The sequence below is a fragment of the Opisthorchis viverrini genome, assembly GCF_000715545.1.
Source record: "Opisthorchis viverrini unplaced genomic scaffold opera_v5_46, whole genome shotgun sequence".
Lineage (NCBI taxonomy): Eukaryota > Metazoa > Platyhelminthes > Trematoda > Opisthorchiida > Opisthorchiidae > Opisthorchis > Opisthorchis viverrini.
The window spans coordinates 1,606,706-1,633,648 of record NW_008751703.1 but is presented as its reverse complement, the minus strand read 5'-3'; the positions used below and the strand labels follow the sequence as shown (position 1 = coordinate 1,633,648).

The 26,943-nt window shown below is 40.4% G+C and overlaps 1 protein-coding gene across 1 annotated transcript in view; it reads right to left on the bottom strand.

Moving 5' to 3' along the window:
* T265_03351 (hypothetical protein) overlaps window positions 1-26,943 on the bottom strand; it is a gene marked incomplete at both ends in the record, with an annotated part of 85,148 nt that overhangs the window by 19,182 nt on the left and 39,023 nt on the right. The window contains 7 exons of the mRNA XM_009167812.1: window positions 1,763-1,844; window positions 2,770-2,845; window positions 5,242-5,927; window positions 10,848-11,101; window positions 16,653-16,886; window positions 20,654-21,007; window positions 26,602-26,693. Coding sequence (XP_009166076.1) covers window positions 1,763-1,844; window positions 2,770-2,845; window positions 5,242-5,927; window positions 10,848-11,101; window positions 16,653-16,886; window positions 20,654-21,007; window positions 26,602-26,693 — 1,778 coding nt within the window. The remainder of the gene's footprint in view (window positions 1-1,762; window positions 1,845-2,769; window positions 2,846-5,241; window positions 5,928-10,847; window positions 11,102-16,652; window positions 16,887-20,653; window positions 21,008-26,601; window positions 26,694-26,943) is intronic.

Here is a 26,943-nt window from a genome sequence, read left to right as displayed (position 1 = left end):
TGTTCGTTTTTGGTGCATTCAATATACGAAAGATATCAAGTTAATACGGTGTTTTTTTGTTCCCAGGGACGCTTACGTATATACCGTCATCTATCAGAATCAGAGCTTTGACCCATAAAGAAGTCACTGACAAAAGAGTTTGACTATCTGCATTTTGTGTTGTAAACCGGTTGCACAAGCACCGATGCTCACATGGGAAGCCGGTTAAATGGTATCGTCATGTGATAAACTGTTAGTTTTTCAGCAATTACTGAATGATTAGGGACCGGTGAATACCTTTTAGGTCACCTAGCGTCTTCTTGTGCCCCGAATGTATGTTCGGGTTCAAAAAGTGTTTATGAGAACGCACTTTTCACTAAATGTTAGTAAACCTTGGTTGGCCAAATGCCTTAAAAACAGCACCATTTTACGGATTATTTACGATGTGCATAAAATCGTCAGGTATGAAGATTGTTTCCCTGACTGCAGTTACAAAGGCACACTTAGAAAAACATCTTTAACTTAGGGCTTAGATAGTGTTGACGTATATACGAATGCGGCCTTCTCGAACTAAAAAACGAGTAAACATCATCTGGTCGACTTCAGCGAAATTTCAAAGCCTAAGTAGGATGAGATCGCTCAGTTAGTTGTGGATTACTGACAGTAAAACTCTGAGCTAATAATGGCGATTTCCCAGAGCATTTCCACAGAGCCTTTAGATTTCGCTTTTCTCCTAAATAAAGTTGTTTCCGATGCTCACGAGCAATTTTGTTAGACGTCCAATCTGTGATTAAATTTTAAATGATTTAGTTAGAAACTATCAAATTAACGTTCTTTCTTCTGGTACTGAATGACAACTTTTTCGAACAAATTGTTTTATGTGAAACTATACGTGAATTGTGTTCCTCCTGAAGAGGCACTCTTGTTGCTCAAAGTGGTACCAGACATAGAGGCATGCGATTTGCTGAACAATCTTGTAATCATGTCTACCGAACACAACTTGAAAACCTCTAACAACTTCCCAGCTTAATCGATGGTTGAAAGCGACTTTATAAACACAAGAAGTTGGTTGGATCTAAGTACACGTAAAAGGTGTGTGACAATTTCAGTTTTTCAAAGATCAACTGAGATGGGTAAAGAGGTTTTGTGGTTGAGGGTATTTCGATGAATCCACTTACATTCAAAGTGAATTAAAATCAAAATATATGGCTCGGTTTATCTGGCTCACGCGTCACGAGCAAATGAACTGTCTTATTAGGTCAGAGGCTGCTCCAAGGATTTCACTTTTGGCGAGTGTCCAGCTAAGAGTTTGTACTAGGGTTATTAGGATAACTTTTTTTCAACAGTAATCCTAGGTTACTACGGGGGGTTTGGTCTCCAACTTAAAAAAATACGAAAGTTCTATATAATTTAAAGAAGCCCAGATAAATTTCTGTTGGCACACGAGCATTGGCTGTGGTACAGAAATACACTTAATGTTTTACTCAACCGCCCTTAGACAAAACCCCATGCAAACATTATTCTTGAATAAAGGTTAGCGCATAGGGCAAGGTATCGGTTTTGCATTTACGTATCTTTCAGCGAACCTGTGTAACCGTTGACGAGAATGCATATGAACATCATTGTTAAAATTGCAGAAGTTAAGACACGACGTGTGAAAAACTTCTTTGGCTGATGTAGGAGACATTGGTGTGAACGTAACCGTTAGAATTTCAGGCATTTAAGTCATGGAATCGCAACTGGTACAAGATGAATAAAAACTTAATCTAAAAAGACGTCTCACCTCCAGCCAGGCTACCAGTGTTTCACTCGGCCATGATGTGAATGGAAGTTGTGACTGAATTGCATCCTCCAGCAGTTCTTTGCTGTTCAACACGGAGGAAATTAAGCAGAACGACGATTATATATTTGACGAATACCTAGTCATCAAAGTCGGTATCAAATAGCAAGCTTTACTGGAATAGGAGTACGTGCAAGAAATGTGAATCAAAAAGATAAAGCCATTTGTAGTGTGTCCGGTACAAAACCATGTACGCGAGTGAACTTCTACGGAATCTACCAAAATCCTTCATTGGCAAGTTGAACGTGACTCAGTAGAACCTGTGATATTTTTTTACCGTGTTGAATTCGGACTATCAAAAGGCCGAATCTAAGTTGTTTTCTGAAAAACCTATTGTGAAAATCTACTGATGAAATGGAATGTCTTAGGCTCCTTTAGTGCGGGAAGTTCAGATTAGTGTACTACTTCTCATCCTCGTGTATCCCAAGAAAGACAAAAAACATTTTTCAAACCACAACTACAGACCAAATCCTTCAAGGTTTAACACCGAGTTCAGAGTACGATAGCCTTTTTATACGACTTATTCATCTTAATTCATCATCATGTCAAATGTAGTCGCATTCAGAATGCAATCTGATAGTACTGCATAATAAGAAATTTTTATTTCTCCAACCGTATAATACGGCCGCTCGTATAGTTTAAGCAACCATTGCTCGGTCGACGTTCCTACGCTGAAACAGGTTCTAAAATTCTCACTGCAAGCCCCGAGCTTAAAGCATGTGTTAGTTTCAAATCATCCCAAAGAGCTTTCTTTGCCGCACCTTAACTTTGGTGCTATAGACTGGACGCGTATATAAAGCATAAGTGTCATAACAAAGTTTCATATGACGCAAAATGATTGCTACCGAGCTGGTACAACGGTTGATCGCATGATACTAGTGAGCCTGAACGGCAAGAAAGTTTAATTTTGGTTTATGTACCAAACGCTTGCAAAACGTTTATCATCTCACTTGGACTTATACCGCTGAACTCCTGTTGCTCGATCAAGCCGGTGCGCGTAGGTTTCACTGGCACGTGACACAAGACCTGCGTGAAAACAGTATAATATACCTTGAGTTTGCATTTTTGCGAAATTAAAAATTAAGTTACAACGGACACGAAGATGTAGAAGTTTTGGGTATTAAAGTGTGGGGATTCAGCTTGATGAGTGGATCAAAAAACTTTACAACTTTTTGCTAAAACGAAGGTAACCAAATGTTGCCGAAAGTTAATCGACAACCCGATTTTGGTTTTCCATCTTATGATCCATCAGGTAGGCGTTGTTACCGAACTCTCAACAGAATTATTTCCCACTTATCAAAAGTACCGGTGTTACACTCAATCTTGTTATGGTTTCATGCATTTACCGAACAGTGGCGGTCAATTTATTTTCGACGTATCCATTATATTAATTTCTGTGGGATTTGGAAAGACCCAGCGAAGTTAGTTTATCAAGGTCTGGTGTAATCTGGCTTAAATTAGAATATCGTGTAGTCCTCATCTCTCAGGGATTGCTGGTGTTACTTTTGGGATATCATGCACGAGTGCTGCTAGGAGGCGCGGAACAGGATTCCGAGGAATTCCTGGTAATATAAAATTGTATCTGACACAAGAACTAGGTGTCATTAAAATGAATGGACAACTACTCTGACAGAAGCAAAATGATGATTGAATGGCCTTGAATTTGAAAGCACTATATGCTGCCTGATAAAGAAACCGTGGATCCAAAAATCATTAACTTAAAAATGTGAGGTAAGAAACATACATATAAATGGACAGTGCACCTACCGAAGTCCAGTTTAAGTGGTAGGGACAACTAATTCCTCACAGATTTGTAATTTAACCTTGCGCATGCTTCGCAACACTCGTTCTTTAAGGAGACACCGTACGTAGCTGATAAAGGTCAGCATTGCTAGTGAGCGGAAAGCCTGACCTCCACAGCAGTCCAAGCACCCATAGTGTTCAGCTCTCTGAGCAGCACTCGAACACATTGCTACAGAGTAAAAATGCTTTGGGTAGAATCTGAAAATTCTTACTGTGTATCCGATGATAATTGCGGTTGTTATTTCCATTTTTATTTGCGAAATTTGTTTCCCCATCTGGACACAAATCCAATAACTCTACGTAATCCTTGTTCTAAAAGATTTGCATGGAAACAAAACTATTTGCTTCCACGTTTGTTTTCAAAGTGGATGATTTAACCATTATATTTGTGGTGTAATTTAGCAATCAATGATAATTGTTGGTAATAATCCTTTCCCTGTTTGGGCATAAGGAGTCAAGTCGGTTTATTAGAACAGATCTATCGATGAATGGAGGAGAACCGTTCGCTGCGAAGCCGTCTGTTAGCAAACACAAAATAAGCAGCTACAATCTATCGTAGAGGAAAGTAAATGTCGTATGCATATAGTTATTGATAACTGAGCATTCTCATGCGTCTTCTTAAACTTCCATGGATACTCAATGAGTATTACACCAGTGTAAACGAACAATGCAAAGCAGTTCTACAAGTTCCGCAAGAAATTCCACCTTACACTAGATGCAAGCGGAGCTTCGACACGACCGCATACTACTTGCATACCTCATCAGCTGTATACGCCTTTACATCTGTATATGTTATTAAATGCATAGTTGGCATATGATTACGATAAATTCGGCTCGCAGAAACTTGCTCCCTGTGTCGTAGCCTTTCCAAGGAAAGAGCTGAATTTTGAGGAAAGAATTGGTGACAGTATATACGTTTGACTCGTCGCATGGGTAGCCGGGAGATGCTGAAGCTGCACATTATCCTAACAGACGACTTGGTAGAGCAGACTGAAAGTATGCAGGCGTCTATGGATTGCGCTAGGCCAGTACCCCGTGGACCTGTCATCTGGTAGTCTTCAAACTTTTATATGCACTTATCTGTGATGAATGATTGTTGCTGTTTTGTGAAAATGGTCGACACAAACAAACAAATCTTGTGTACTGAAAGCTTTGGTAATTTGAAAATTTAATTTGTGTTTCACTAAGGACACAAACAATATTCCCAGACACTTACTAAACAAAACGCCCGCCAAATGCGAAGTATCAATTAGTCATTAGTGTGTGGAGATCGCAACTAGAAGTGTAAGCAGAGAAGAAACAATATGACCTCCAAAATTTTAAATATGCGCACTTTTGTATTTTCATATTCGTTTAGTCAAATAGAAAGAACCAGACTGTCTTTACGTCTGACAACTTCGTATCAGCTGTCCGTTTTTATGATCCAAAAGTTTCTATCTTGACAGTCACAGCTACAGATAAACCGGCAGGCCACTCGTAAATTAAGCAAACAGCGCGTCACACGCCTTCAAAGTAAGAAACGTTTAAAAATGTGTCACCTCTGGGCAAATAACTTAGTCTCTCACTCACAGCCCAGAAAAGCTTTTCTTATCGCGGGCTTAATCGTAAAACTGAATTACCTGGTTTCTGGGAGATCGGTGGCGAGAAAAACGGATATTCAGTCTTTCCCAAACTTGGGACCAGACTGTTCTGCGCATAGTCGGGCCTTGCAGCAGCCGAGGCCGGCCTGGGTAGGCTTGCTACATTTGTTGGCTCTGCTCCCAAATGATGTTGTGAAAGGGGGCGAGGACTGTATCTTGAGGGCATGTCTTGGAGATGATGATGAGTATAATAAGCAGGGCTCGGATGAGTTCCACGCCCTTGACCACTGGCAGAACGCAGATAACCTGTTTGTATAGGTGCAGTTTCATTTTGCCACTGTAATCTCGATGATGGTATTAGGGCACCCGGTTGTTCTCTCGACACCGCCTGGCCTTCCAGTTGTTTCGTGTAATAGAGCTGTTGGTCCGCTGGTGCCACTTGAGGGCCCTGAACGGGTAAACCAAAAGAGCCGCCGGTCCAGTCTTCCGGTTGGAATATTTGGGTTGACGAATACAGGGGCTGTCCTGAAACAGGCTGGAGTCCAACACTGGTCGTACCTTTCTGAGGCAATTTTCCCGATTGTCCAAAAATGGGCCTTTTGTATGCCCCCTCTTTTTCGGTAATGGAGTATTTCTCACTGAGTTGATGAGTGGCTTCCACCGGAGGTAGATTTGAATGTGATGATACAACGTTTAGTCTATCGTGAAAAGGAGCCTCCAGAAACCTGAAATAATACAGTGAATTCATTAGTTTTTGAGGGTTTCTTCTTTTTATTAGTCATTTAATAGGATATGTTGATATCAGTCCGCCGCCGGATAATTGCTAGAAGGAGAGATTCCTCGCAAAAGCAACGCAAATCAGATCATCGCATATTTTTTTCCTTAAAGGCAGTTCCCTCAAGTGATGGAAGTAACCTTGGGGGACAAATGATTAGCTTTCTTGTTTCCGAGACATATATCTACAGTTTGGTATAATGGCTAAACATTCGCGTTTCTGAATAACCTGTAATAATCCAGCAAACATTCATTTTTCCGAGAAACATACGATTGGCTGAAAAGTTTATTGCACTTATCCGACAACAAATGACCGTCACCGTTCCCAGCATATTCCAAACGTGGTGGACGTTTCAACGTATCATTACATATCTGAAGCCACGATACTTCCTGATGATTGCGTCGGGACAGCAGGACGAATATTCGAATGAGAGTGATGTGTTCTACATTCTACATATTCTGCAGCTACCCATAACTCATCGATGCTTCCGAACTTCAAGCAATCGTTGCAAGCAATCGTAGTCAAAAACCAAAGTCAGTTTTTAGAGCGAAAAACTGGATATATCTTTTGAACTAGCTTGAAGCTTTGAAATTTTGAAACTGAACAATGGTGTTCTTTTTTGGAGAGATTCTATCAAGAAATTTAAACTGATACTCGGCACTGTATCAGCCACCTGGTCCAAACAAGTAGTTGACTCCTGCATGAGTGGTAGCAATGAAAATCAGCTATAGAATGTATTCCTATCCCATCTTGGTTTTTACACACTTTGGGTAGTATAATTTTTGGATAAAATCAATAACTGGCCGAGAGGAGCACAATTTAGAAAAAAGATATATTGGACCATCAGTAAGTGTACACTACTTAAGTTTCAACAGTCTTGTTAGCACTTATGAACCAGCAACAGATAGCCTGTTATACTGCTCAAGCTGGTTGGTAGGGCGGAACTATATATGATGCACAGTCTACGGTATGTCTGTGGCGTACCCGTCGCTGTACAAAGGCTCCCTTCAGATGGATAATCCCTGGTATTAGTTGATGACGAGTTTTGCATCGAGCTTCAGATGGAATTATGCTAAGCAATCAGCGCATTCGGAGCAAAATATGACTGTCATTCTTGGAAGATATAAAACCAGTGTTTTGTTGGTGTGCTTCACCACTGGCTACCCCTCTATTGATGTTCGACACCGTGACAGAAAATAAGGCAAACTAACCAAAGATTGTGATAACAGAAATGGCAGCAAACAGTCCTTGTACTCTGGTTGCGACTGTTGTAAAATGCACCACAGACCTTGCTGGCGGAAAACATGTATGCAGTTTAGTGGATTTGTTACCAGATGTATGAAGAAATAATGATTGGTGAGGTAGAGAATCAAATGAATTACTTGTATGAAAGGAACTCAAGTTTTTGGAGACATTTTCCCAGAGCCACCATCACACTTAAACCTCTGTAGCTGACAAAAGGACAACTCAGAAGCGCAAGGTGAGGAACAATGTGTACTCAAAGGGGGCCAGTTCATTGAACTAGTTTCCTGATCACTGGAACATTCCACTGGCCTTGAGTAAATGGTTGACTGCCATATCCAGGTTCAATCTCACTTTTCATTTAGAAAGCAGCCGGCAAGGCTCTGTATGTGCTCATCAGCGTGAAAGTAGCTGGCAACACATCCTAAAGGTTACGGAAACAGTGGATATACCCGACTGGCTACTTGAAGAAATCTATATTAGTTACAACTGCACAATATCGAGTCGAAGTTAGGCAGAACACCTTCAAAATCACACACAAACTGACCGAGTTGTGCACGGTTTTTACTAATGTCGCCTGAAATGAGGAACCGGAAACCGTCCATGTCCAACGGAAACAAATCCCATTTCTGAGTTCAACTTATTCTGCAAACTACTTTGATTCACTAAATTGACTCGATTCTTTGGGCTTTCTGATGCGTTGACCCAGTTTTTCCCTCCTTCCTATTTCATCGCAGATGTCATGAAGTCAACCTGAATTCAACCAACTGTAGATGATATTTATTGGTTACCGTGTACTTGTGTGACGCGATGTACCAGAAAAACAGACTGCGTACACTACCTTTATTGTTAGCTGGACTTGTACTTATGTCTTATGTCGTCTTATGTCGTTCCCATCATGGCGCTTGGAAAACTTCCAGGAATTCGCAATGTTCATCAGTGGCTAATGGCAACCCGATGTAAAGAGTCAGTATTAGCATTCTGCTTGTTTGTATGTCAAATCGGAAAAGAATCATAGTTTGGTGCGATCTTCAAAACGCGCATTGTTCACAAATTAACGGGCGTTTATAGCAAGGGGAGTATCAAATGTCGACTTTCATACTGTCTACGGAATGACCTAAGGCCTTCTTCTGTTCGGCCAGTCTCGGTTTCGACCGGCAGGGAGAGAGCAACTAACACACTATGGATGCAGGGCTATATTTTCACGATGATTGGTCAAAAGGGAAATAGCAAATGTCCGTACCAAGTATTTCGACTGAGCTAACTACAAAATATGAATGCTTCGCATGGTAAATTCGTGTTTCACGTAGTTTTCTTTGAGAAGGAGAAAGGGGAAAGAAAGTGTTGATGTTTCTTGGTGGCCTTTTTGATGGCGGCCACATTTAAGGAATGTAAACTTAAGTTCGGTAGGCTGATCGGCTTATGAACGAAGCTTCCAGCATGACGGTGTGGTGATAAACTGCAAATCAGCATTGTTTTGTAGCCAGCTTCTGATTGGGTTATTGATTATCAGGCATTTGGGATGCTGTCTGAAATCCGAAATAGGCAAACGTGTCGTAACGGATAATCATTTATTTGTAAGCTTTTTTGCAACTCTCACCAGCAGGCATTAGATTTTGCTATAACAACAGACTGATTTATGAGCAGCTCTATTGGGAACTATTCAGAAGATCTCAGGAAAACCAGCAAAGAGAAGCTGAAATTTAGGTCAGCAATCAGCCTTTAAAATTAACCGCTATTTCTAAGTTTATTTGAACGGCGAGTTTAACCAACTGAATGTAAAATCTACAGATCGCTTCTTCAGAATCAACTATAAACTTCAGCAACCTTCTTGCTTGCTGATATCATTCGGATTCAGTCAGTCTAACCATTTAAACACAAGCACTAATCATTTAGTTGCAGATCTCAGCAATCCAAAAAGAGATGCTGTGAAGTCTGAATAAAAGGGGACAAGACATAAAAATTTCCTATTGCTTTGGATTATTGTATAAATTATCTCTTCAGACACAAGGGTAGAAGTGAACAGAATTTTGGATATCTGTCAATCTTAGCCGATCGAATGTCTGAAATGTCTGTCTGGGGAATGTGTTTATTATCAATTCACAGCGACACAAACAAACTTGGACGCATATTTATCCTTCTTTATTAAAAAGATATTTTGTCGCGCGAAACTTTGATCACATATAATTAAGCTCGTCGTGAAGTAGTTGAGTGGCAATGCGAAACTAGAACCCATGCCAGCCAACATGATCAAACGCAGCACAAACGAGACTTGATATTGTGGGAGATGCGAGCAAATGAACTTGATCTATAGAGAATGCGTAAGTTTGCGAATAAAAACCCATTTGCAAACTAATTTGGTCTTTCGAGAGACTCACCTGGAACCCAGCTGAATCTCTCAGGCAGCTGAATGTGCTGCAGCAGGCCGCCTCATGTTTCACTCGCTACGATATTCGAGATATCGCGATACATGTATGTTTGTGTAATTTACTACTCATAAGCTTGCTTAAAATCCGTCGACAGCCCACGACCCGTTTCGCTCTTTTTGAGGCTCATCAGGTAGGCGCAACCTGTTGTTCTACTTGAAACCAAACTGCATGAAATTAGCGAATATACACTCATTTGCAAACACCACAAACGAGAGACTCAGCTGGGTTCCAGGTGAGTCTCTCGAAAAACCAAATTAGTTTGCAAATGAGTGTATATTCGCTAACTTCGCGCAATTCGGTTTCAAGTAGAACATAAGGTTGACGGAAACTCGTGAAAGTTCGCCTACCTGATGATTCTCGAGAAGGGCGAAACCGGTCGTGGGCTGTCGACGGATTGTAAGCAACCTTATGAGCAATATATTACAAAGAAATGCGTAAGTTTATCCAAACGGTTTCCTTACAAAGGATGGAAAACCTGCAAGTTACATAACAGTTATTTCAGCAAGATTTCGCTTTATTCAAAATGTGACATTCGAGGATAAAATGATGGCCTGGTCAAAATATAACTCACTGACGCTTATCAGCAGTCTACTGGGGAGATTTAAAAAAGGTTCAACTTGAATATGTATTAGGTCACAAGATGCCGGCAGTCACACGATCACTGATCCTGGGAGCAGCAAGTTCAACCTGCGCTAAAGCACAAAACTGAGCACATACCATCCCTCTGTGCTGTGCTGTCTCTGCACTTAGTTTTCTGCAGATTCAGAAATAATTCTGGAGAAAATGGCTAAAATAAAATTCAGCCCTCATTTTCACCCTTTGTTCCAAGGACCACGCGTAGGCTGGATTTGGTTTGCGAAGTTGCACAAAGAGCAGTTTGCTGGTGACAATAGCCCTACCATGACTATATGCACTTTAGTGTTCTACCAGATCTTCCATCTTGTGCTTGTTACGCTTCAAACTGAGACATTAAACTGATTAGATCATCCAACGTGTTTAATAACGGTCTTTTCGTGGTCTGGTGTAGGCAAAATCTTACCGCTTTTCCCTTTGTACCCTTTGTTTTTATGACAAAAACATGACAGCTACCTTGTTGCAGTGTTGCTTCACTAAATAATCGTGTAATTTCGACAGGTTTAAAATCCCTGTCTCCCCTAGGACTCATTTTCGCAACATGAAAGTTTTCACTTAATACATACGTTCCAGGTGTAAACTGGCGTTGATTCGTGACTACTTCTGACTCTGGCCTCGGAATGGTTCGAGCGTAAGTACTTCGTCCCTGTATATTTGTCTCCATATGTTTCGTTCCGTAATCACGTCCCAATGAACCAGTGGCAGAAGGTTGCCGATGCGTGGCGGAATAAGGAGTCACATCATTCATATATCCAGCACGAAATTGATCTGATGTCGCACCCTCCATGCTTACGTTTGGTGATTGGGATGTAGAAAAATACTAGAACAGAAAAAGGCAAGCAAATTAATCAGAGAATCAAGTATATCCGAAGTGGATCTATACACGTATTAAGCTCTTTGTAAGCCGAACAGAAGTACAAGAAGTATACCTTGTCCACAGGAAAAAGCTAAGCAGCGTGCAAACGGAGGGAATGAGTTCAAACCAATGCTCCCATTTCATTCCATCCACCAGACGTCATCGATTGTGGGAAAATATACAGATTTTGCTAATGGTTTTATCAGCAGGATGTTGATTGAATCCTAATTCAATGGAAGACAGAAATTTTCAGTATTTTAACTCTCCATACATCTGGCGATGAAACACTTGTTCTGGAAGGTGGTTGCACGATATTTGCCTGAATTTATATTTTCCTGTTGATGACTGAGATTATGTGCAGTGCTATTAGCATATTTTTACTTCCGGGCGAAATAAACTGTGTTCGTGCAACAAAAACTTCGCTGTCTTGATATCATTTATTGAGCGTTCCGTTTAACAGGTTTTCTTTTTATGGCATGGATGAGTTAAATCGATCACTTGTGAAGCGCGATTTGTGCAACTACTTTGCTGTCTGCCACGAATTGCAGGAACCGTTTTCTTTGTCATAAAAAATCATCTTTATGAGAACCATAATTTCCGTTCGTAGCTATTTCTTGCATAGGCTTTAAAGTCTGCAAACATCGAAAAGTGTGGTTCTGTGGTACTTATTTTCATGCTGTAGGTCTCACGAAATGTAACGTTTTCCTACTCATCACTATGAAACCACAGGTTTGAAAAGTCAACAGCTTGTGAAAAAAAGTGCAACCTGTGTGTAGATAAACTACAGGTATCGAATTCAGTGAATTTGGTTTTGCAAATTTCATGTGGCAGGAATTGTGTTGGGGCTGATCAATGCAAATGAGCAAAAGTAGTGTTAAGTAATTTAAAAGTAGTTCGAGACAAACAAATCACGCCGCTTGCACAACTCTGTAACTAGTTCAATCTGAAGCAGCAACCTAGTAATACACGCTTGTCCGTTGCCATTAGGCAAGAAAGACCATGTCTTACCTTGTCTTACCTTGTCTTACCCGGTCATACGGAAAACCGTTAGAGGGTACCACAGAAAGATCAATTTAGGCTCAGATCTTGTAAGAAATCAATGTGTAAGAATATCGATAGCCCGGGTATCTCGACTGGGTGGTGGTTAGTTGGCGATTGGTTTGTCTGTCGATCTCGGTAATTTGCTGGTGGGTAGATATAGTCATTGCGAGGGGAGATAGTCCTACTCAAACACACACTGATGGCACACAAATGTTGAAAATTCGAGGCTACATTTCATTTCTTGCTCGTGGTGTGGCCTTAAAAACTAGGTCTGCTGTGGGTTTATTACCGCAAAGCCTAATCCATACGTAGTCCATACATAAACTGTGTTGCTTCTGACTTGATAAGAAAACAATGAAGTGGACTGTGTACTTCGCTGCATGTTTACCACTGAGATGATTCCTCACCGAGTTACGGAGTGCCAAGTAGGTAACCTGAACTAACTCACATCGTAGTCGGTTACTAGGGAAAACCAAACTTTGATCCGTCCCGAACGAAAAAAAATTCTGCCAGTATCTTCCTTTGATCTTTTTTTGTCACCTTTGCTCCTTTTTGGAGCATATCTGTCAAAGAGTTGAATCCGTTTTTCCGGTTTCCTACCAACTTTTGAGGCTTTAAAGCACACGACTAACAAAGGTAGACAAAAAAGGAAACTTTGAAGTCCACTGAACTCACTCGGGTAGGCCGATGGATAGAGTATATAATAGTGTTTTACCTCGTAACATTAAACGAGGCCGAGACTAAATTCGAGTTAACCGTCAAGGCAATTTTTTACCGTTTGCCCATAGATCCTATTGTTTAGGCGAAACAGCACTTAATGTGCCAAATAGAACAAATGATATGTTCTCCCCAAAGTCGAGCAAGCTGACCAGCCTACACCGCCTGGGACAGTACTGGCACAGCCTGCCTGTTTCTCATTTCTTCCAAGCGTAAATCGACATGAGTTGATCTCTCTCATGTGGGCGTGCTTCCTCTTCAATATTTTATGTAGCTGGACACCATCAGACAAACTGCACTTTTCCGTCCGAAAACAGTATGAAATGAAAACTATTATCTGACGAACTCCAGTCTCGATCATCTCATATCATTGGACGAGTCTGTGGAAAACAATCGTACGCTGTTTGATCATAACTGTAAATTGACTGGCGCTCACCTAACCTGCAATATGGGCGAAGAAGGCACAGTATTATTAACTGTGAAGTCATATCCAGGCGGGTCCTTCATTGAAAATGTGAGCGTAGGGAGTCATCTGCTAGTCCGACATTATGAAATGGGTCTATCCTGAAAGTGAAGATTGAGGCTAGGTTGTGAATGGCACTGAAAGTCCACCGGAGCCTGATTGGGCTTATAACTATCCGTAGGAAACCCACCGTGTGGGCTAAAAGACTTGCTATATTAACGGCGACATGCGATAAAGTGTCCCGGCCATATATTGCAATTAGACAGATTGGACTACTCCGATGAATCATAAAATCAGCCTCTTTTGGCACGCCCCAACTGCAAGTGGTTTTGCACTAAGAAGACATTCACTGCTGTGTAATGTAAGACAGACAGTTGCTTGGAAGCGTTGTGCAAAAAGTTCACCTAAGGAAGGACGGAGATTGGAGCATTACGTCATATCATGAGAGGTAAAGAGCGCAACTTCAAGCAAAGGTTTTGAAAAAACTTTTCTTAAACTAAAGTGAAATAAATGTTGAACACCAGCTGAAAGTCTAACAGTAGTAGATTTCGTTGAATTTGTTATTAATCATTCGAAATATCTGCTCTTCATGAGCCATTTCCAAGGATCTTCACCGTGCATGAAGGTACAATATCGCTCACAACTGTAAGTGAACAGTATTTTGTTCGCTGGAGAGTCAGTCGTATGCTTAATTCAAACGCCAGCCGTTCGAATCACGGAAAAAAGTAATACACCATTCAAAATTTGCTGAAAACTTTTCGACAACCGGAGGCCGGTTTTGCCGTTCTTCGGACTCATTAGGTAAGTGCGATTCCCGAGTTACTGTCAACCTTATCGTCTACTCGAACATCATAAACGAAAGATTCAACTAGGTTCCAGGTGAGTCGCTCGTCAATGACAAATTGGTTTGAAAATGAGTGTATTTCGCCCGCCCGAAGCAAGCCTTTTTCACCGGTTGTTTGTTATGCAAAGAATCGTTTGGAAGTTGAAGTGTTTGCACTTTGGGTAACAGGGCTTCGCCCTTTACAGCCCACTGTCATAATGGATTATTGTCTGGCACCAGGTGGAAACACTTTAACCTAGCAAAAGTATGAAAATTCAATCGGGCTGTAATGATCAAGGCTGAACTGATTTGAAAACTTGACTTAGATTACGCAACACTGAAACTCAAAACACCAAAAAATGCAAGCGGAATCACGGATATAGACGTCAACAAGTTGCATTACGCTGGGTATAGCTGCTTGAGCATGCTTTTTGCACATGAATATGACTGGGATTAAATAGGATAAAAGAATATTTTGCCCTCCGAATAACTGCATGCAAATTTTCGGCCACAGTCGGTGATTGTTTACTGGAATGTTTGTCTGATCTGCGAGCGGAAAGGTCCAGTGCATAGATTGCATATGCCACAACCATATATTGGATTTAATCGAAATACCGAAAGCCGTGAAAAACATACCAAAATATCAGAAAGTGTGATCTAAAATATTCAAGGCCCAAAGTCTGTTGTAAAGTGGGTGGACAAACCAGGCAAATGATTAAATGCGCGATAAACTGCAATAGTTTTGCTCACCTGTAATTAGCTATATTAGTGGTTTAAGAGGTTGAAATTGCGTATTTTCCAGAATTATCGGGTTGTTTAATCAAAATGTTTGTTATTTCAACAGCAGTGCATAATTTTACCCGTATTCAATACACAGTTTGGTGGATCACTTTAAATTGTTATGAAATTAATCCGTTTAAAAGGGAAAGAATAAATGATTTTCTTTACGCTTTTTGACGTTCGTGAGACTTTTATTTGATTCATTTGAACGTTTGATAGTTTTTATTTAGTATGTTGTAACCCAATGCCTGTTAGCAAAATGAATGCATTAGGATGTGTCACGCATGTGCATTAAATCTTGGAAGAGGACTGATTTTGTGGAAAACGTAGAGGCAAATTTGGAATGGAATATTTAGCCGCTGTGGAGTGATTCTACTGCACTTTGCCTCTGTTAACGGAGTGAGTTATACGGAAAGCAATGTTGTAAATCAGCTGTTTGGATCGTTTAATGGATGTTCTCTCCAGAGCTATGGCAAGCTGATGTTGATCTAAGCCATCGAGTGTTATGAATTGATGCCGATTTAAGTGCTGTGGCCTTTTGCTTTTCGGTAAGGTTACTAAAAGGGTGGTACCGTCTTGCTTCAACAAGTCGATAGCCCATGTAGGCCCCGTACCAAATCCTTGTGCATATACAATTACTTATGAAGGGACGAAACAAAGAAAACAGGGGACAGTGAGTAGTTCAAGTAATCGAACTAACTGAACTCTACTACGTCAGGTTTCAGCTGCACCTGCATACTGATTTCTCCAGACGCCTATCTTTGGTGCTTGCACTTCAGCTCATTTAGCAATACTGTCAGCTATATTCTTATGGACTTAGTTTATGTGAGGTTGTGAATGAAGTGTGAAACTATGGTGCAGTAATGAATTATTGCCGATTATTCTGCTTTCACCAGAAACGCTAATTCAGAGGTCCCCGATGTTAGTGTAAAGTGTATGGTGTATAAATTATCATATCCCATTGAACGGTTTGTCTTGTCTGTGACAAAAAGCGCAGCCTGGTCGACAGATCCAGAAACTGTCGACGCCAAATTCCGCACAAATCCAACAGTAAAATCTCGAAACCTTAAGTGAACTTTCGCTGTTCTAAAAGAAAGTCAGTAACCCAAAATGTAAAGCTTCGTGTTAGACTCCGTTTTGTCTCTCTGTAGTTCTTTTGCGGATCTTGATGTTCAGTAGTGATTTGAACACTGAACAAAAGAACATTATTTACAAGGTTCACCTTCACTTAACTGATTACGGTCACAACCCGGTTCAGCAACCTGAACACTTAATGTGTGGTTTTCGAATTGTTCGCCCAGAATGGCTTAACCACTGAAGTAACCCTGCACTCCATCCCATAAAATCTAATGACACATTACCTTGGTTGGTGAGGAAACGTTTGCAGTTAAGCTGTGCAGCGCCATGGACAGTTTATTGTCTACCTACGCCACTTGAGCTACAAGCATTATCCTTAGTAGAATAGTTGAGAGTAAATCTTATACTTTTGTATTAGTTCATTTGTTGGCGCCGGATTACTATTTGTGAAAAGTATACGTCCTTTTGTCTAAGAAAGTTAGTGCTCTCAGCGGCTGAGGCGCGACAAAACAGACTAGCATCATTAGTCGAATATTTCTATGATACCATGGCAGATCGTCAGGGAATTCGATTTTTGTAGACATGATTCATATCATGAGATGCATTTTGCTTACGTGTTTTCGAACGCCTTCAGAGTCCTTGACAGCTAACAGACCATCTAGTAAATCACGATCTCCATAGCCAGCGACTCCAGTCCGGTTTGCGGCTTGTCTCTCTGGAAGAATATTTAGCGCTCCTTGAAATTGTTGATTACCGGAATTGGTTGAATGCCCATCGAGTCGACGCTGGGAAGTCTCTACGCGACTTGCCAATTCCTCTGCCCGCTGTTCTGTATCCGCCTTTTCCTTCTAAAATCAAGATGATGCGGAAAAACAAGTTAAGCGGAAATTCCGAATTTCTGGTGATTACAGGTGTTAACGGTTTTCTCACTTTGATTGAACAATAAAGACGAAAAGGCACATGAACGGAAAATTCGCAGCAAATTGTAAAGCGAATGAAAACGGCTTCTCGGACTTGATACAGGGTTGATTGAGAATTGTGCTGTTCCGGTTCTGAGCACTCTACACAGAGTGCAAATCGCGTGCATATACATCCTCAAGTATAACTTGGAAGTCAATAGGCAACTTGTGTCTTACATAAAACGTGGTTGTCACTGAAATACAGTTTGAATAGATGGGGTTTCCACAAAGAAATTGTGATTCGATTGCAATAAAATAACTTAAGTTCAATCATGCAGCGGTTAAGATCCGGTAACAAACTGCGGATATAGCAAATGAAACTAAGCAAAATTTATTTTCGACCTCCATGTATGCTTTATAAAAAACGAAAGAAAAAACACTGCCAGAATGTCTATCCAAAGTGTAGTTGGTTATGATAGTGTCATGTGTAATGCAATTGGTGTGAGAGATATTCTGGCAATTGAGTACGCATGTGTGTGTTTGTTTGACGCCTGAACTATAAACTGAGTTGTTGTGTCACGAGCGGCCTTTCGAGCCTTTGTATGAGAGGTTGTGCCAGGCCGAAAGGCGGATAAATCAACGCACTTTCAATGACGACATATGGAAAACCACCAATTCAGCGTAGTACATTTGTGTAGAGAGTTTGCTGCAGTATATGCATATTATCGATCCCGCAGCTGTTCAACTAACTCGCGTTTCTTGGTTCGGCTGGAGAATGCATTTTGTGTTTGTTGTTTAAAACATTCAATTGTCTGCTGGTTCGCCTAGTGCAAACAGTCACGGTCAGTGCAATCAGCCATATAGGCACGGTTGAGACGTCATTGCGATTAGTGGGATCGTTCGTTGGAATCAGAGGTCTCTTCAGTGTTCTGTGCATTTGAAAAGTGGTGCGAATGTTGAAGCTTGAGAATACCCAACTGATCCTTTCAGATTTATGCTGCTGGTATATATTCTACACCGTGTCATTTGGTTCGATTCTAGATTTGTCTGTTACAGGCAGGCTGGTTGGCTAAGACCTATGTTTGCTGAGGCCTGTTGGATATCCTTTATTTGTCTCATATAGATAACGACGCTTCCAGAAAGATTTCATTCAATCGGCGCATCAGCGTACAAATGAATATCACATTCATACTCAATGGATGAGCAAGTTTTAAGAATTGGTACCGATATGATTGGATCAGTGCACTGTGGATTCAAAGTAATCGTGGATCCAAGAGAGGATATGATTCAATATCTCCGATGTGCGTTCAGCTGCATTTTTGCGATAAGCGAACAATCTAATTAAACCTTTAAGGCTCGCAGTTACGTATTGATATATGGTGCGGTGTGTGTTCCCCTGAGAGTTCCACAGGTTGTCCCAAAGATGTACCCCATCCAATCACGACTGGTTCAAATTGGGATATACAATAAGCTTCGTAAAACAAACCTGCGCGTCGTGCTCCATTAAACTGGTCCTCATTGTATTGGAGTGGTACGATTTATTGACGTGATGAAGTTCTTGTTGTTGAAGTTTATAAGGGGTTGTTTGGGACGGAATGCTAGCTTGACATAAAGTACTGCTTGTAAGTCAGCTAAACATCTTTGACAACCTACGTCTTGTTTTGCTATTCTTTGAGATTTAATTGAGGTAAAGTCCCCAAAACGTATTTAACGCCTTCAAAAAACTTAGTTTTAAATAAGTGAGGTTCGCGAGATGTGTACATCTTGTTGTTCAAGCAGAACATAAGGATGACGGAAACGTTGAGAAAACGCCCACATGTAGAGCCCTAAAGCTGAAGCCAGCACTGCGGCATCAGTGCCCTTCCAACAACTATATGATCAGTGCATGATGACGTTTTGAACAGCTTGTCAGCTTAAACTGTGGGCAGACATCCCACAGCACTTAAAGTTGGAGGATATCATGAATGACAGATGCAGTTTACTTCCTTTTTAACATGACCGTAGTTGGCAAATGGGTGTACTCCGCTAATTTCCTCGTGATAGGTGTGCTTCAAAATGTCACTAAATCCAGACACACGTCCATTGAATGTTTTCCATTTTTCTTGTGGTGTCCTGCTTGTGAGTTGTCACCCAGTACACCAGTGACAAGTTCACCTGAAAATTATTCGCGAATTATCTTTCAAGCATGTACAATCCTACGTAGAGCTCTGAGGTAGTAGTTAGTTGTTCAATTCAATTATTATCTGTTGGTATAAAGAAAATTAAATAAATTTTCGAGTTCGGAGTCCCGTTTTCTGACTTTCTCGCGTCATATGTTAAGCTCAAGGCACGGTGTTCGCTACAATTCTGGCTTTCTTGACTCTTTGGGCGTCATGCTGGAATACAAAATTTTCTCGGGGGTGAAAATGCGCCCTCTGTTGTGATGTGTGAAGACATACGAACTAAGATGTTGCAAGTTATCAGATACAAATTTAAAGACTACATTCGACAAAGATTTGAAAACGACAAGAGTTTCAAGCGTCCTCACGGCTTCCCCTAGGAGTTGTTTGCATAGTTATCATTACTAAACAACCACTGCAAAACGGCCCTGTAATTTCCGAATGAAATAAGTTGCGGCGCTCTTACTCCTTGATCATATACTGCTTGAAAGTTTGACCATTAGAATGCTGCCCTAAGCAGGTGAAAGAGCCAAACACTAATGAGAAACAGAATCAGGCTGACCCAACTGTGGATAGAAGAACAAGTGAGATCGCACCACGAGGTGCGATTCGCAGCGAACAATCATAGCCATCGGGTATGATTCAGTAATCCCTTTAGCTCGAAATGAACCAATTCGATCCGTCTGTTGCTTGTCTAGGTTGTTCTTCAGGAGACGATGAATCTGGTTCATATTTATTCCAAAAATTAATCAAAAGGCTTTTAGTTTGTAACAGTAAAAATGGCATGGGAAGTAATTTTAATCTTTATCGTGCCACAAAGTGTGAAATTGAGGTAGATAATATTTGTAACCTGGTGAAACGTTTCCTGAACGACAATGTTTAGCCAAAAGCCTATAACCATCGTAATATGACGATCTCTGCGTTAGGCTTTCTATAAAGTAAGTGATTACGTTTTACTTACAGAACAGAATGAGTGTCGGTCAGACATCTGTAGTAATTTCTATAGCGATACAGAGAACCTGCAAACCTATTCGAACCTGCGTGGAAGCTGCACACAATTTACTGATGGTCCGGTAACTAACATATTACGTTAACCAGTGGTTCTGGTGGGATTCTGGGGACTCTAACCAAGCAAATTCATGCAAATTACCGTAACACTGAAAAGTACATATACATATATGCATAATTGGAAGAGTTTAACTACAATGAAGGAAGGTCAAGGTCTTCAACGAAGGTCATGTAAAAAGGCAATGGGCCCGTTCTCGCCATAAGCCTATTTTATTAAGGACAAAATGTGCATCTGACATCCAGTCTTATCTACATGCAAGATTTGACATTATTGCCTTAATATTAAAAAACAGCCTTATTAGAAATGGCCTCAAAATCTACACATAATTTATCTACTGCCGGTCATACTAGAGCGTCCAGCGAGTTGACAGTATTAGGTTATTATACCATAACATAAACTAAACCTTGTGATTGTTTTTTCATGGATACGCAAAATTTTATGCAAAGCTTTGACCAACAGATCTTTTCTGCAATAATAGTTGCACTTACTTGAATTAACTGTATCTCATCATTGATTGCATTTAGTTGATCTTGTATCAGTACAGCCAGTGCCTCAGCGTTTGTCTGTGCGTCGGGAATAACGTTCGGCTGTTCCGATTTTAAGCTTTGCTGGCCTAATAGTCTGGTAATATCGTTTACATAAAACTGTTCTTGCTTTTGCGGCTGCGTTTGAGTAGAATCTCCTCCAATAAACTGTGGGTGGTTTGCAGTTGGATCATATAAACCCTGAGCAATGAGGAGCTCTTGTAACTCGTTTGTCGGCAAGGCCTTCTCCAGCTGCGCGCTGCCAGACAGAAGACCGGACGCTGTGAAAGCTGGAAAACCTGGATCTTGGTATCTAGGCTTAAAGATAAAATAGAAACAAAGATATAACTCTGAAAATTTGAGACAGGGTATAAATTTTGGCTCCATGAGGGAATAGATAACACAAACACTTTATCGGTACATATAGTGTCACGCCCACGTTATTGTCCATCAAAGTTATTGAGCGAAGCTCGTACTGTCCCACGTTTCGAATGACATTGCACAATGTTTTTTTAATTAGATAGCTTTGAAATCGTCGGCCTGTTGAATAGCCGTCATTATGTTCCCAATATTTGTCCTGCCAGAATGATTCTGAAACACTGCTTCAAAGTGACAGCGGTCTTCGGTCACAAACCCCAGAGACGGCGACACCAAGCAATGTAATTTTCGACCGAATCCTGAGGTAATAGATTTCTTGATCAAATAATCCTTACTGATTGTTTTTTTTAAATACTAGTAGATTAATATAGGTTTGAGTTTGTTTAGACATCTCGTTCTTCTTCCGGCAAAAAACTACACTAACAATAGCATTTCTTGTTACAACATTGTTCAGAGGTCACACTGTTGAATAAAATAAATCACAATTTCAGGAAGCTAGTACAGACTGGTCAAGCAGGAAACATAATGCAATAACTTGTCTAGATATTAATCGAAAATCAAATAGGGACGGCATGAACTTCCCTATCAATTTACTGTGACCGACACCGTGTAACACGTCCCCGTTTAATAAATCCTTGTGCCTTGTTAAGCACTTATAAAATTCGACTCTTCTAAGTAATCATCTTGCAAGGTTGTCAAGTGAAGCAAGTTTATTGTTCCAGATTGTTTTGAGCACTAAGCACAATGTGTATAATTTGTAAATACATTCACTATTTGTTTCTTTAGGTTAATCGACTTAAACAGATTTCCAAGCCGGATCCAAACACAGAAAACTCGTACAATACCTGACAAGTCTCTTCATTTCAACGACCCACTCTACACAGCCCCAGAAGCTTTCGCTCCACGTTAGACCGGTTTTGGATGTATTTTAATCGTATGTACCAGGAATTAATTGAGAAATCAAAAATGATCCGTAGCTAAATTTTCGCGTTTCAAATGCTAGCAGACTGGAGTGTTTTAATAATTTAATTTGTGAACTGGTTGCCTTAAGCAAAGTTACTTTTGCCATCCTGAACCTTATGCATGTGGTGGCGCTCAGGTGAATGGGTCGCTCAATATCGGCTGAGTGAACACTAAGCCGTCCAGCTGTAGCACCCTTTCGGTGCCTAAATGCCATGCCACCCAAAGGTTGCACAAAGGCTGGGGTACTGCCAGGTTGCCCAAGCCTAGACAGGGGAAGTCGAGACAGGGAAGTCGGGTTCGAACCACGGACCTTTCGATCAGTAAATTCGCGCTCTAAACACTTGGGCCATCTCGCAAAAATGTAACTGCGTTTACCCTCGGTCCATTCTGTCGTAAGTATAAACAAACTATATTGCAAGAAATTACCTCGCCTAATATTTCTTGCACGTACATACAGGCTAACACACCGGTTCGCTCTCAATTGAGTAGAGGGCGCATGACTATGCTCTAGTGCTGCAGTCGTGACGTAATTGAAATCACGTTACAAAGATAAAACCACTTTTCCGTGCACAGGAATCCTGATGATGAAGAATTGTCTCTCTCATTGTATGGCTGTATCCTAATAGGGCCCATTGCCGTAGGCGGGGCAAACAGCTAAAGTGTAGAGGATGGCACAAAGCTAGGTGCACGAAGACTTGCCAACAACAAAACGTTCAGCAGAAGATTTGACAAACATATCCAGAGATTGATTAGCGCGAATTTTATGGACGGAACTTCGTAGTATGAAGTGAGGCTCGATATACCTTACACTCTGTTTAAGCTTAGTTTTCCAGGCAATACTTCACGAGTATGCGAGTATAAACACGAAATAATAAGTACTGTCCTCGGTGCATATAAGGAATAAAGCACAACCTTTATCCATCTGTAAGTAAAATGACAATAAGACATATTTTATTGGCCTATTCCAGTAGATTTTGGATAACAAGCCAATAGCCGACAGATGACACGCCAAATTTTTTATGTTCTTGATAACAGAAAAAGACCTGCTACTAAACAGTAAATATTCCGTACGGAAACATCACAGAATATTGACCTGCTTGTCTTCAATGCAAGTACTGTCAATACAAAAGGTAGTGGAGAAATCAGAGGTGAAAAAACATGAAAGAAAGCTTTCGTGTTTTTTGTAAATTTATGGGAGCAAAACCCCTCTTTTACCCATTTTCAGGGCGCCCAAGGATTGCCCGCGTCTGTTTCCAAAAGCAAGGAACTTCCCGGTTTTGTAACGGTTAAAAAAATTCAGAGTTCCTTCCTACACGATCTTTCTTTCAAAAACTTAAATAATCTACTGTAAGGACTACAAATAGGGCAGTTCATTTTTATGATTTATTTCATGGAGGAGAGTGGTGTGAATAATGGCGGATTTTTTCTCCCCTAATCTGCTATTTCATATGATCACATACGAAGAGCTGAAAAAAATACGCTACTGGATTCTTCCTTCCAAATGAAACCAACTAAGAACTGCAAATTTGTGGTTTTCTATATATCTTTCTGGACGATGTGGAAACTGACGTTTACTCGGTCTTGGCTTAACAACACTAACGTGTATATACATAGATTGAACAATATAGGAACAGATTACCTCATATTTCATGAGACTTTGTGCAAGAAACATCACAGAAGTTCCAGTGAGACATCAGATAAGCACAGAATGGCCAAAACTACGAATAACTTATGAGGAATTAAATTTTGTTGGCATGGCTGAAGTGGGGACCAGGGTTGCAGAAGTGGCCGAACGTCGTCGATGGTCAGTTGTTGTCATCTGTTCGATCATCTCGGATGATCAGCAAGTTTGGCCTTGAAAGAACATACGTTGTGATGTAGGCATGAAAAAGGCATTGGTGAGTGAGCTTGAAGAGACATTCCCTGATCGTATTTCTTCGAGTCTTTAAATTCATGACCACACAAATGAATTGCAATAAATATCTATTCGAGGGTGATAGCACTGTTAGATACAGATTTCAATAAGTCCGAGTTTTTTTTTAGAAAATTTGAACAAAAAGAATTCTAAGACAGATCATGACAAAAAAGCTAACACAAATTTATGCGCCCAAGGGACTTGAACTCCTTTTCAGCTACACTTGTAACGCAACGCATGTGACCCAATACCCATTTACCTTTTTGGCTATTTTGAACTAATGTTCTTTCAAGTGGGACTCAGCTTCAACTTTAGCTTCGAAATTTTATACGATCGCAGCCTCATAGATTCTCTATCGTTAACCACAATTTTTTAACCCCATTTGTCAAATTTTCTTAACAGCAAACAATCCTAGCTTTTTGAGATCAATGGTATTTTCCAACAAACCGGTCATCTAAGGCAGACTGTTATAGACAGCACGGCATTTATTAAGCAACCAGTATCAGTGACAGTCCGCAGAATTTGCCTTTCTCTGAAATCATTGTTTATGTCTGCGAAAAGCAGGATGTCTTAAAACGCACATAACACCTACGGTGTGTCTAAGATTTTTGTGCCAAGGATAAACAAATTATACTCATAAATCCCGACCATTTCAGAGCTCGCGAAAGTGAATTTTAAAGGCTTCTCAACTAATAATATGTTTGCTTATACACAGAAAAATAAGGCAAACAATGTTACTTCCGATTTATGATGTCGGTTTTTCACCAATGCCTTTTTCTGGACAACCGGAAGTACTCTAGTATGAAGCTGAATGCCTGGAGTCACTTATCCTTTTGGTGTTCTCGGATCGCATGCTCAGCAAAAATGCGTTAGCTGTAACTCAGGCTTGTCCTTTTGTTGCGTTGGACATTGGGATCTTTTCTCAGAAACTTAATAAAACTCTGTGCGATTCGTCAGTTTAGATACCAGTTTATTTCTGAAATTCATTAGATATGTGTTGTTAAACGCAATAATGTAATATCGTGGTATATGTGTAGTGACATGATAGCACAAAGAAAAATGACAGGCCATATTTTGATGGATGATGGAATTAACGCACGACCTCCTGGTTATGTTAGAGTGTTGCGAAGAAGGGGCGCCTGCAAAACTAGGGAAGACAAGTGACAATAATACACAACTAAACAACTTTATGGAGATGAAATTTTCAGCAGCAGTTTTCCAGAACCGCAAATTTTCATACAGGCCCAGATGAGGTCTGAAAAACTTCAACTAATTTTCTTTTCAGGGCCACATTTCACGCATTGGCATAATTGATGTTAACGGAGACCTACTCTTATATCCTGTGTTTGCACTTTTCAAGAAGCTCAACGACTCATCCTCAGTCTTACATTATTTGCAAAATTTTGAGTGTTTGATGGTGACTTCATCTAGGATGATCTGTCCGCTGGCTATAACAACCACAATAAGATGCGCAACTCGACACACCAGTCCGACCGTTAGAAGGCCATCATAAATACATTTCATACATAGTCATGGAGTATTACAGATTGAGTTAACTTAAACATTTCAAAATTTCGACATTTTAATCTTTGATCAACATGTGAAACTTTGAAACTGCTGTCTTCAAAGGCATTAGGTTTTGTTAGGTAAGTGGAAGCTGCCTATTTTACAATAGCCATCTGTGGTAAATTACTTGAACGGTGAAATTAATTGTGCTATGCTGGCAGCCCCATTTTAACACCCATTCTAATGGTTTGAACCAAACAGGCAGGGAGCAGAGATTTACGACGCAAAGTACATTACAGCTTGCTTCGAAATTTCAATATTTTTGTTCTTATTCTGAAAGAGTAAGTTTGATGCTTTTCATAAAAGGTCATTAGGAATGCGAATGTTCATAGTTGAGCTGCCAATCAAAAGTTAAAAACAAATTTTATATGGATTGTCAGTCCAGGTATGGAACTGTTTTGCTAGTGGGGCGGCGGGCTTCGCTGGCAAATAATCGTGATTTAAGTCAAAGGACTAACAGTCATCTCTCGGTCGTAGGAGGGTATGTTTGAATTAAAAAGCAGCTGGTTATATGACAGGAATTGCTCATTGGGCTGCTTTCTCCTTGGGGAAGACCACGTTTTACTTTTCTGTCGTGGTTACCGAGCGTTCTTTATGACACTTCTAACTGACTGCTTATGCTAACGTCCCTGATGACTTATCTCTTAATAGCCATGTGCAAGACTTTGCACAACCCCGAGAAACTGCAAGTCAAATATGGGCCTATAACTCAGGTAAGATGTAGCTCATTAAAACACTTCAGTCAAACAAAAAACAATAAAATTCTAACTTTTCTCGCATTTAGTGGCCTAGAAATATGATATTCTAAAAGAATATTGAATAATATTAAACGGATAACACATAATAAAACCCAAAAAACACTCTCCATTATTCCTGATCCTGCTAACTGGGGATAGAAAGTATGCTTTGCCTACTCACCCAATAAAATCTTCAAAACATGATTTCAGTCGCAGTCTGCAAACACAAAATTGAATTAAAATCAAAACTGACATCAAGTTCTATGCCGTCAGGTGGTAGTTGTCCGATTTTTTGGCGCAAAGCAGGAAAACAGCACATTACCTTGTTACGAAAATGCACATCGATGACTCACTTGCTTTTCGTCTTGTGTTTGTTGCGCCGTTATCCAAAGATTTGGAACCACTTGTGAAAGGACGTTGATCGGGTTAGCGGGACTGGTCGGTGCTGAAATCAGATAATCATGGTGGGCGTTAGTGTCAGGTTGTTTCGAGTTTGATAAAACAGGATTTACAAAATTCTCGTTTTCTCAGCCGCAAGTCTGTCTATCGTCAGCGACTCAGTGAAAACTCTGCACTAATTGCACGGACTGCCAATTCACTAAAATAGCTTACTGAAAGTAGCATAGGCGCTGCTACTAAGGATCTAACAGCCACGTGGTTTATTCGGAGAAAGGTGACGCAACATATTTTGGTTG